General features: G+C 44.8%; 1 protein-coding gene across 1 annotated transcript; it reads left to right on the top strand.

Annotated features, from left to right (window-relative positions):
- Positions 1 to 502: 502 nt before the first annotated feature.
- GPR88 (G protein-coupled receptor 88) lies at positions 503 to 1,600 on the top strand (the record flags this gene model as incomplete). Its single annotated transcript, XM_082313265.1, has 1 exon — positions 503 to 1,600. The coding sequence occupies one exon, from the start codon at positions 503 to 505 to the stop codon at positions 1,598 to 1,600; it is 1,098 nt and encodes a 365-aa protein (XP_082169391.1).
- Between the last annotated feature and the right edge of the window lie 9,642 nt (positions 1,601 to 11,242).

Here is an 11,242-nt window from a genome sequence, read left to right as displayed (position 1 = left end):
TTTTTTTTTTCCCCTTCTTGATTTAACAAGTTGAAAATCTGCTGAATAATTCATGAAGAGTGGAAGGGCTGAATCTTCCTGGAATGATATACACTGTATGTACTGTGGCACAGGAGAAACTGCAAAGCTTTGTATCGGTTGCTGCCGTTTCTGCTGCTGATTGCAAGGTGCTGCTGCTGCTTTTGGCACTGTCACAGCTACAGAATCCTCAGTCGTGCTCTGGTCTGCTAACAGCTATCTGCTCCCTATGGACCCACCTTCGCTAGCTACAATCTGTGGGATCTCCTGCTACCTGCCACCCTTGAACACTGCCGTTCTTTGGATCGTTACTGCGAACTGCGTTTTTTGGACCTTGCAGCTTGTATGACTGAGACCTGCCTTAGAGTCCCTCGGCTGCACGCCCTCCCTTGTGCTTGGTGGGGGGCTCCTGCAGCAGGATCTTCCGACCCAGACAAGGATGGGATTTACAGGGAGAAGTCAAAACTGAGCTGCGTTCAGCGAGATGCCCAACGCCTCTTCCTGGAGCGCTAGCTCGCCTCTGCTGCTGCTCTGGGAGGACTCCTCCGGGACCCGCATCTTCCTCTCGCTGCTCTATGCAGTCTTGGCTATCTCAGGGACTTTATCCAATGTAATGGTCATCTACTTAGTCTTCTCCTTCAAGAAGCTGCAGACAACCAGTAATGCCTTCATTGTGAACGGCTGTGCGGCAGACCTGAGCGTGTGCGCCCTGTGGATGCCCCAGGAGGCTGTGCTGGGGCTGCTGCCTCCCAACTCCTCCTCCCTTCGCTCGGCGGAGTACCGGCTGCTCCGAGGGGGGCTCCTCGGCCTCGGCCTCACCGTCTCCCTGGCCTCCCACCTGCTGGTGGCCTTCAACAGGTACGTGCTCATCACCAAGCTGCCCAGCGTGTACCAGGCCCTCTACCAGCGGAGGCACACGGGCTGCATGATCGGGCTCTCCTGGGCCCTCGCCCTGCTCCTGGTCCCGCTGCTGCCCGGGCTCTGGACGCCGGGCTCTGCCCAGCAGCCGCCCCCGCGGCAGACAGACGGCAGCTCCCGCTACACCGCCCTGCTCCTCGCCCTGGCCGTGCTGGGCCAGACCGCGCTGCTGCTCCACTGCTACCTGGGCATCGTGCGGCGGGTGCGGGGCAGCGCCAAGCGGGTCAGCGTCCTCAACTTCCACCTCCTCCACCAGCTGCCCTTCCCCGCCGCCCCGCCGCCGCCCCGCCGCGCCCAGCGCCGCCTCAGCAGCGTCTCCGTCCTGCTGCTCTGCTGCGTCTTCCTCCTGGGCACCCAGCCCCTGGTGTGGGTCAGCCTCCTGGGCTTCTTCCTGCCGCCGGCGCCGCCGGCGCTGCAGGCCGCCAGCTGGCTGCTGCTCTGCTCCCTCTCGGCCCTCAACCCCCTGCTCTACACGTGGCGCAGCGAGGAGTTCCGCCGGGCGGCCCGCTCCGTCCTGCCCCGCGGCGAGGCCTCCGCCGCCGCCCCCCGCCCCGCCGCCGCCGGCGGCCCCGCAGCCGCCGCCGCCGCCGCTCCGCCCTGCCCGCAGCTGCCGCGGCGCCGGGGGACGGTGGGCAGCGCCAGCGCCGCCGCCGCGCCGCGCTGAGGGGCCGCGGCTGAGTGCGGGGAGGGCGAGGGCCCGAGGGCGGGAACGGCCGCGTCCCCCCGGCCGCGCCCCGCCCCGCCCCGCCCGCCGGCCGTCACCTCACCTCGGGGGGCCCAGCCGCCCCCTCGCCGCTGCCGCCCCGGCCCGCGCCCCGTTACACGTTCTCCTGCCGCTCCTTGCGGACCCCGCGCACCTCTGCCCGCCCGCTCCCCCGCCGCGCTGACAGGCGGCCGCGGGCGCCGGCGGCTTTCCCGGGGCAGCGGGACGGGCGCTGGGGTGGGGGCTGCCGGCCGCCCGCCCGCCCGCAGCGCGGCCCTGGCCGCCCCCTCAGCCCCGCTCCCGCTGCCGGCAGCTGCCCGCCCCCGCGGCTCCAGCCACCAGCGGCGGATTTAGAAATCCGGGATAACTGGTAAATATGGCAACGTACGTAACTGTTGTTATGCTTTACAGATTTCAGTATGAGACAGGCACCTAGACAGCTCCTCTTGAGACTTGCTGCAAGTTTGTTTTTATAATATCTATGTAATTCTTTCAGCATTTGAAGTAATTCTTTGAAGTGAGCTCCCTGAACACCAGGCTCACTTGTGAAGAGCTAGCGAGCGTCTCATTAACACACACACACGCACACAAATCCACCGGGAACTGCTTCCTTTCCCCCAGGTTACCTAATCTCTGTGCTCCATGCAAGACCCTCCTTCAGCTTTCCCCTGGCAAACTTCTGGATGATGCTGCCTGTGGAAACTGTTAAAAAGAAAAACACATACACCTTTGTGGTTATCTGGTTTGGATATTTCGTTTTGAAAGCTCTTTATATAAGGCCTGTTCTGAGAAAGGCCTCTGCCTGTGGTAATGCACTTGGTAAAATACAATGCAATATGGAGACCAGTGTTGTCCATCTAACCTCGTCACCTGTTCAGTTACCAGTTTATTGTGTTTCTATTAAATACGTTATTGCTGAAGTGCGATTTCACAGCCTCTGCTGAATATAAAATGACAGATTCTCCGTGGCATTTGGAAAGGCGACAGCTCCTCACACTGAGGGTGGCGAGGGAAACAAACGGCGGTGGTGAGTGCTGCAACCTCATTCCTCCCAGGAATGGACCTAAAATCCTTGTTTTTCCTTCTCTGTCGCTTGACCACCTCCTTCCTCTTTTCCAACACAGTTGCTGCTGTTCTCATGGTGACAATACCTAGCGCTCCGATTGCCTTTTGGCACGAAGGGCTGGAAGAAGGTAGTTGTTTTCTGAATCCGTGGGCATTGCTTGTTGAAACAGAGCAGTATCACCGAAATTGCACTATCTTGAGAAGAAGAACGGACACACGGGAACACAGGAAAGTTCTTCGCGACAAGAGTTGGGTGACAGGTATTAATACAAGCTTGGCAGCTCTCATGAGCATATTTCAACGATGGGACAATAACAAGGAAAAGACAAGCACGATGGGTATAACACAAAAGGCCCTATGGCCATATTTTATAATGCTCCAAACTTTGCTTGCCTTACCTGATGGGGTTTGAGTTTCAACAGAAATTACTTTAAAAGGTAGGGAAGAATTTCATTTTTTCCCAAGTCTGAGACCTGTTAGGCATCTATGATACAATGATGTATCTAAAATCCCCACACCAATATTTTATTTGTCTAAACAAAAAAAAATCACCACCATCATCACAGAAAAGATTCTTCTTGAGGTCAGGATTTGACAAAAACAAGGAACCAAGGCCCCAAAAGGAAAACTAAAAAAAAAAAAAATATCTTGGCATCCTGAAAATGTATCAACATCTTGAAAACAGCCTTAGCCACTTACAAGGACCTGTGGAAAAGTTAAGAGAAGTTTCCTAAAATCTGAGGCTTACAGAGAGCTTCTTCCTCCATCTTGGAGACACTGTGAGAGACAGTGTGCCACTGAGGGGCAGCATCAGAAAGATGGGGAGGGCTAGCAACGAAACACGAACATACAAGATATGCAAGATTTATTTTTATCAACACTGTGCACAGATCTTGGAGAGTGGAGGAGCCACTATATCCTTGTTGTAATCTCTCATCCTAATCACAGCGACTGGGCTTTTGCTAGCTTCGTGCAGCAAATGGAGAAGGAAAACTGTTCCAACCACACCTATACCAATTCTGGAAAATATTCTGCATCACTGCCAAAAGAAAGCTAAACCAAGGGCCACCCAGGAGTAAGACCCTGCTATAAAGTAATCCTTAGGCTGGAACCCACAAAAGGATGCACATCACGACTTCCCACCATGGCTAAAGGAACTGAAGACACTTGATAAAGCTCAGTACTGGGCCCATAAGCAAAAGAACAAACTTGAAAATAAAAAATTAGACAATGTGTCGTCCCCCCCCCGCCCCTGTTTTGGCTATGGAACATGTTAGTCTGGAATTAAAGCAATAACCTGTTTCAGAATTCAATGTCCAAACATCAGATAACTGGAACTTCTGGGCTTCTTCCCTTGTAAAACAGCATGCAAGCTAAATCTGAAATGCCTGTATTTTATATAGACTACGTTTTAAATGCAAACATGTATAAAAAATGCTATCATGTACAAAACTCCAGTCAGCTATCCTTATGCTATGCATTAATTCCAGAGAACAGCTGGAAATCCCTTGGAAAGTTTGATGTAATTACATCTGACTGTAAATCTTTGACTGTTTTAATATACTCAGGTGAGCTAAATAGCATTACGCAGAAAAGAATTTTAAGTTAATTAAGAAAGAGTAATTGTCTCAACTTAAGATCAGTTTCTCTGAGAAATTACTGCTCAGAAAAGCCCTGTATGCCTTGTTCTACAGCCATATTCTTTTTATTTCCACATTGTAAATACTCCATGGTAAATAGCAATGGAAGCTTGGCTTAGCTCAACTTCTCCTGGCTCTGTGGTACTGCTTCTTGGTTGAGAAAATTGATCTGACTCTCAGTTTTTGGCATCTATGCTTTACTTTTACAGCTGATTCAAATGTGTCCACTGCTACTTTAATGGTGACTTTTCTTCAATATGAATTTCTGTCATGCTCAAACAACTAATTTACAGATGCAAGGGATATGTTGCCAATTGTCCTTTAAAATGTCTCAACCAAACAATTTTTCACGAGGTGTAAATTAAGATGGTGGGAAATCCTGTCAGCAATTCAGGCGAGGTTCTCCTTTGCTCTGGTGTTGTGCCAAGCAAGTTGTCTGAGCACAGCCTAGAGCTGCTCTTCCTAGGACGGCTGGTCAGCTGGCTTCACATATATTAGATGTGGGGTGTGATCTCGTTAAAGCATTGGATTTATTACACGGTAGTGCAGATCAGGCACATTGTTCATGTGCAATAGGTGGCTGTTCCTTTGCTATTTTCTCAGGGCTTCTAGAAACAAGAGCAACTAGGAGTTAGCAATAGGCTGGATGAATTGTGGCTGGTTATACAAGCCATTTGGTGTATTATGGCCTAAACAAATCTGCCACTCAGTTTGTGGTTTGCCCATGCAGAAATACCTGTGGGACCTGCTTTTTGAAGGTAAAATTGTGATGCCTCAGAATAGCACCCTAAGGCAGAAATATGGTTACTTGTTAAAATTGCTTGCAGAGGGTGTACATGAAGGTATAGTTTGGATTGAATCTTTTGAAGTTACCCTTAATTTAAGATAGTTGTAAAAGCCATTGAGCTGCTTTGTGGAATCAGGTAGCTACAATAATAGGGGCCTCCACCAAAACTGGACAATCATTGCCCTAAACAAAGGTGTGTAAAAATGTACAGGCAGCAAAGCGAAGCTGGGAAAATATGACAAGAGGAGATAAAGATAGCAGGACAGGGGCACCAACAGTATGATCCTGAGAAACAACACACAGAAAAGTCTGAAAGCCAAAAGAGGCCTGGGATTATGATGAAATAAACCATCTCAAATTATTTGATTCTTTATATATGTGAGGAAACAGAATTCTGTGCTTTTCTTAATAAATAAAACCATGCAATTGTATTCTTAGTTTCTTCTTTTAACAAAGCATTCCCTATACCAGCAAATTTTCTTTAACCTCTGGAATCAAAAAAGACCAAAGGTATGAATTGCATCAGTGTTCTTATGGAGACTGCGTTCAACAGCATTACTGGACTTGCAAGCACGGATAGCATCTTAGCTAACCTCCAGATTCAGTCAGCCATGAGCACGCTGTGAATCTTTTTTTTCCTAACTACCAAATTGATGCTATTTTTAAAAAAACCCACATACAGATTATTTTCAAATGAAGACGTTTAAGTGTAGCATTTCATTAAAGAAAAAAGTGACAACATATACTTTAGCTTTCTATTTCATCTTAAATCACATAACTAGATTATTGCAGTATTCTTTAAATTCAGAAGTCCCTTTCCCAAATGGCAGCGAAAATAGCTTTTCTCGTGACTGTTTAACTTCTAAGAAAGCTACCTTTTTTTGCTCTTTTATGTCAATCCTTCCCCTGCACTGTCATCACTTTACCAGGGTAATAGTCTATTTTCTTTCTTTCTTTTTCCCTTTCTTCAGTATTTTCTGTAGTTTCCTTCACTAAGGGAGAAGTACTTGATCCTGCTGATCAGGGCATGATTCCTTGAGCAGTGTAAGTTTGGGGAGATAACTGTAAACTAAGACTAAAGAACTGAGGGACAAATCCCACGTACTTGAATTTCTACTTAAGACCGAGTAGGTTTTGAAGGTGGGTTTTTTCCTGTGTAGAGTAGTGGATAAATGCTGTGTCTATATTTACGGATACTTGCATTTGATTAAAGCTATGTTTAAAAAAGGGGTAATATAGAAAAAAGTCACAAATAGTTTGAAGGCTGGAGAAGAAAAACTTTGTGGCTGAAGAGCTCATTACGATTAACTTATCGAAAGTACCCTCATTACAGAATACACACCTTTATGCAAGTATTCAAACCAATCTGTTACCATACTAGGTGATCTAATGATCTCTTCTGGCTTGGAAATCATGACCTTAGAGGAAAATAGCTCTGCTTTAAGAGTGTGGGCCACCGTGTTTGTTTATTGGTGATGAGTTCAATATGGCAAGACTTCCTATGCAGTCTTTGCCCTACACCTAGTCTGGGCAGGTATTCATGAAATTAAAGAACTGGAAACAAAATAATCTTGAAAAAAAAACCCACCTGTGGCTGCTTTCTGGCCTGAAGCTTTCAGTTTCTGAAGAAACATAATAACCACTCCAGGAAGGTTAACTGGTGTTTAGGGCAAACTGTAGGATATCTAACCTGCAACCCCACACCAGGCTTATCATAAGTATAGAGCCAAGCTTTTGAGAGTCATTCAGAAAGAAAGTGAACTGCTTGTTGGAGGGGGAGCTCAAGCCAAACAAAGGAGCTGTGTAGCACCATAGGCTTCACCATGCTGAACTATGCCTTTGTGGGACAACGGGTTGAAATAATGAATAACAAAAATATGCCTCTGCCAAAATGCTTCAGCATTCTTTAAATGCCTTTTTTTTCTGTACTTCTGTAAGATCATCCTCTGCTTCAAAAGTTTTCCTGCTGCTTTAGAAGTGAGAGCAGATGAAACCCATATTTAGTATTAATTATTAAAGAAACACGAAGAAAGAATAAGTCTCATTCTCACCAGCTCTCTCTCACCAGCTCCCGTGGTTCAAGGACCAAGGTACAAGGAACAAAGACGGACCCGCTATTATTGAAACACTTCACTTAAGACCAAAGACGCCTTGTGTTCTGGAGCAGCCCTACAAAGTGAAACAGCTGGTGGTGAAAAATGCCATCATAGAACCATACTGTAGGTGGCTGTCACATTTCCTGTTTTCTGAATGGACATGCTGGTGGTGTTTGGCTGTGATATTGCCATTAGAGAAAGTATTAATATTTGCAAAAAATAGCTGTGCAGCTTGGGCTTCTCGGTAAGGCCAAATTTTGATTACTGCAGCAGGACTTGACCTTTCTGTTCCCTCTCTTCCTGAGGGTTCAGAGAGCAGCTGAGTGAGGAAAGTGGAAGTGCAGTCCTAAGGGAGAAAGTGGAGGAACTACCATACTGGGAAGAGACATCTTTGATATCTTGTTATTTTATTCATAGCTTCATGAATCTGCCATCTCAGGTGGAAATTTCTTAATACGTGTCCGGAGTCTTCATCTGTCCTGTGACAGTCTCAGGGCAGAATTAAAAATGCAGATATGCTTCAGGCAAGAGCTGCATCCATCATGATGTGTTCTGAAGCTGAAGATGTGATGGAGGTGCAACGTCAGTCTGAAAGCACTGAAGTGAGCATTAGCAACAGAGGAAAACTATGAAAGAGAGAGCTTGAGAGACAAAGGGGATGAATTGAACAATAGCTAGAGTTTTGCAAAGCATTACACAAAACTTTGCTTCAAGTTTGCTCCACTGAGGTGTCACAGTGAAATGTCCTCTTTATTTTTTTCTGCCCTCTTTTTCTGCCTTGCCTCAGTGTACTGCAGTGCTGGGATAGCCGCTTTCCTCTCAGCCTAGAGCCTCTGACGCTGACTTTGATGTAATTTCATAAAACACTGTTTCCGTGATTCTTTATAAACTTCACATCTTTCATTCTAAGGCTCAGTGAAATGGCTGTAGCAGTGTTGTAGCTGTGGAGACAGGAGCAGCAGGGTTTGAACAGAGGTAATAACCAGAAATATTGTGAAGATATATGAGTAGTACTTCCTCATATCTATGTTTGAGTATTACTCCTTTGTCTTCTATTGCACTTCATCTGTTGCTATCTACACCTATTGGAACAGCTTCATTGCAGGAGTGTCCTTTTCCATAAACATTTCTCTTTCAATTAATCCTTTTTTATAAAGGTAGTGGTAAAATCTTGCAGGATTTGCAATGTGCAGCCATGTTAGCGCCTCCAGTGAGCATAATTGTCCCTCTTTCATTTGATAGAGCATCTTCTTTTACTCGAGATTAGTTTTTTCCAATTTGTGGTGCTATTTCTCTCAGGCTGATTAAATGAGAGAGTTGGTAGACTGCAACTTGGGAAAACAAAAGAGCAGCCTCACTACTGCTTCTGTTTGATTTCAAGGCAAAGGCACTTTTCATAGCTCTCTCTGTGGCTATCAGCTTTTTTGGTATGGTATGAAAACATGACAGTAGAACTATTTATCATGTTAAAAAACAGAGATAAATAGGAACACAAAAATTACTCATTGTAAATGATGAGTAAATGTAAGCTCTCTGGATTCCACAGTAGGTATCTTGCTTGGCTCTTTGCTGTTTATTGTAACTGTTATGTACATGCTAACAAGATTAGGAAAGTCACACACAAGTATAACAAATGATGGCTCTGAGCTGAATTAAAGGCATGAATTAATTTTCTTCTATCTCATGCATCATTAAATATTGCTATTGTACTGTCTACTGATTATCTATATTATACCTGTCACCTGATAGCAACCACGGTCGTTATGGTAATGTCAAGATTATAATTATAGTCCCTTCTGCAATGTAGTCATACTATGCTACAAAATGTACCTTTGAGATGGTCGTGTCCCATGCTTAGTCTCAGCCCAAACACGAACACATTTTGAGATTTTTGAGAGGAAAAATATTTTGTTTCTGAGTTACTAACGTTCAAGGAAAATTATATACTTATATGTACATATATGTGTATATATTAAAATATAGATAGCCTTTTATTAACATTCAGGGAAAATTATATACTTACATGTACATATCTGTGTATATAATTAAAAAATAGGTAGCGTTTTGAACTAGGGTTTTACTTCATTTGAGATAAACAAAACTTGTCAGAACTTCTTATCCCTTGCCAAACATCCCTTTGGCTGAGTTGGGAATTTAAGAATACAAAAAAATGCAGTTACTGCTCAGAGATGAAAGAAATCATGTGGAAGCTTGTTTGGCAGCATGTTATCGGTGTGATAGATAAGCCCATACCCTTTTGCGGTACAGGACGTGGTGCCCCGGGCGCTCTGGCTGTACCGCCCAAGGTCTCTCTCGTGGCAGAGGCTGGTGACCTCTAATGCCCAGGAGCTGAGCCGGGAACCAGAGCCAGGGCTCCTGGGTGACGCATGTTTACAAGACGGCAGATTGCGGGTGGCAGGTAGAGGGTGACTTCCCAGAGAATGAAATGCGTGCTTAGAGAGAATGATCTGATTTCTGTAGAATGTAAGGGCAGAACTCTGAGAATGAATTTTAAGTCATTATCTGGTATCTTCTTCAGATTTGATTACTATCATTGGTCTATCTTCTTTTAGATTTGGGAGACAATTGTTCATTTAATTCTAAAGGAAAAAATATTGTCTCATAAGTATACAAATGTATAAAATGATTCTCCTCCCAAATGTAAAAACGTTCTAGGGAAACCATATTGAGGAATCTGTGTGAATGCACTCGGGAAGCAAATAGTTCAACATAAAACCCCACTACATGTGAAACTAAGGGTCTTGTAACCATTCTCTCATTTAGTAACATCTAACACTATAAATATTATGTTAACCTAATGAATAAAATAGCTGATTATGTGTTAATCGTGTCTGTAATTTGAAAATAATTATGATCACCATAATCAGGATAAAATGGAAAATACAAGTGTTTATCTTTAAATGAGGTATCTGTAGAAAAACTGCAGTGTTTTGTTTCCTATTCTTATCACTTACACAGTCCTGTATTGAAATACTGCTTTTTATTAATTGATTTTGAGAACAAAGTTGGTGAGTTGTAATATATTTTTGGTAATATTTTGACATCAATATTTGGTTTCAAGCACGAGTGTACATAGCTGTTGATGTGCCGGCCATTCCTAGGCTGGCGTAGGTACTTATGTACATACTTTTATTCAGATAGTCTATGAACAAACTATTGCAAAGAATGTCCATTGAAACAGTCGGTGATGGCAAGGTTGTCTGTAGATGTTAAGCAAGGGTGTCTGGTGGTAGTGGATGCTGTCAGCAGTGAGGATAGCTGTGTCTGCATGCTCTTTAGGAGCAAGAAGGCTGCTAGCCTGCAGGCTACTCTTTTACCATGGCCAGTACTCAGTAGCACATTTATTCTCCTGTCTTCACAGGCTTGAAGTGGTTTGTGTGAAAAGGAATAAGGGCAGTGGAATCTCAGTTTGTTAATTATTTAGGGATTAAGGCCTCATTATACCCTAATCATTTAAGAAGTTTTGTCGATTAGTTGAATTTCATGGAAAATCTTTATCTTGCCATTGAGTCTGAAGTGAGAGTTTGAAGATGCGGCTGGTTTACTACTGGGCATGAGCAGCAAGAAGTTCTTGTCATGATGCCAGTTGATGGAAGCAAACCATCCTCATGAGACACAGCAGGAAATATCCCTCCTAGCAGTAAAGAGTGTATCAGTGAATTAGAAAGAAAGATAAGAAAACTAGATTGGGTCTTGTAGATCTTGTATAGTCCTTGCTCAGCAGAAGCTGACAAGGATGTGAGCCAGACCCAGAAGTGGAAGAGACTTTATCTGCTCTTCTACTGCAGCCTTTGCTATAAGGTTGCACCTTTGTTAAGGGGACTGGATTGGTTGTATGCTTGCATATAGGTAGGTCCTGCATATATTGCAAAAGCAAATGAAACCCAGGCATCTTTGAGTGGGTCTCAGATTCCAGGTGTATACAAAGAAATCCATTACTCAAAAAGGGTTCCCACTTCACACAGCCTGTTACAAGGAGTTATGGTGGACCGTT

The sequence above is a fragment of the Platalea leucorodia genome (assembly GCF_965183815.1).
Source record: "Platalea leucorodia genome assembly, chromosome: 5".
In the NCBI taxonomy this organism is placed as follows: Eukaryota; Metazoa; Chordata; class Aves; order Pelecaniformes; family Threskiornithidae; genus Platalea; species Platalea leucorodia.
Note: the sequence above shows the minus strand (reverse complement) of the source record. Positions and strands in the feature narration are given on the sequence as shown.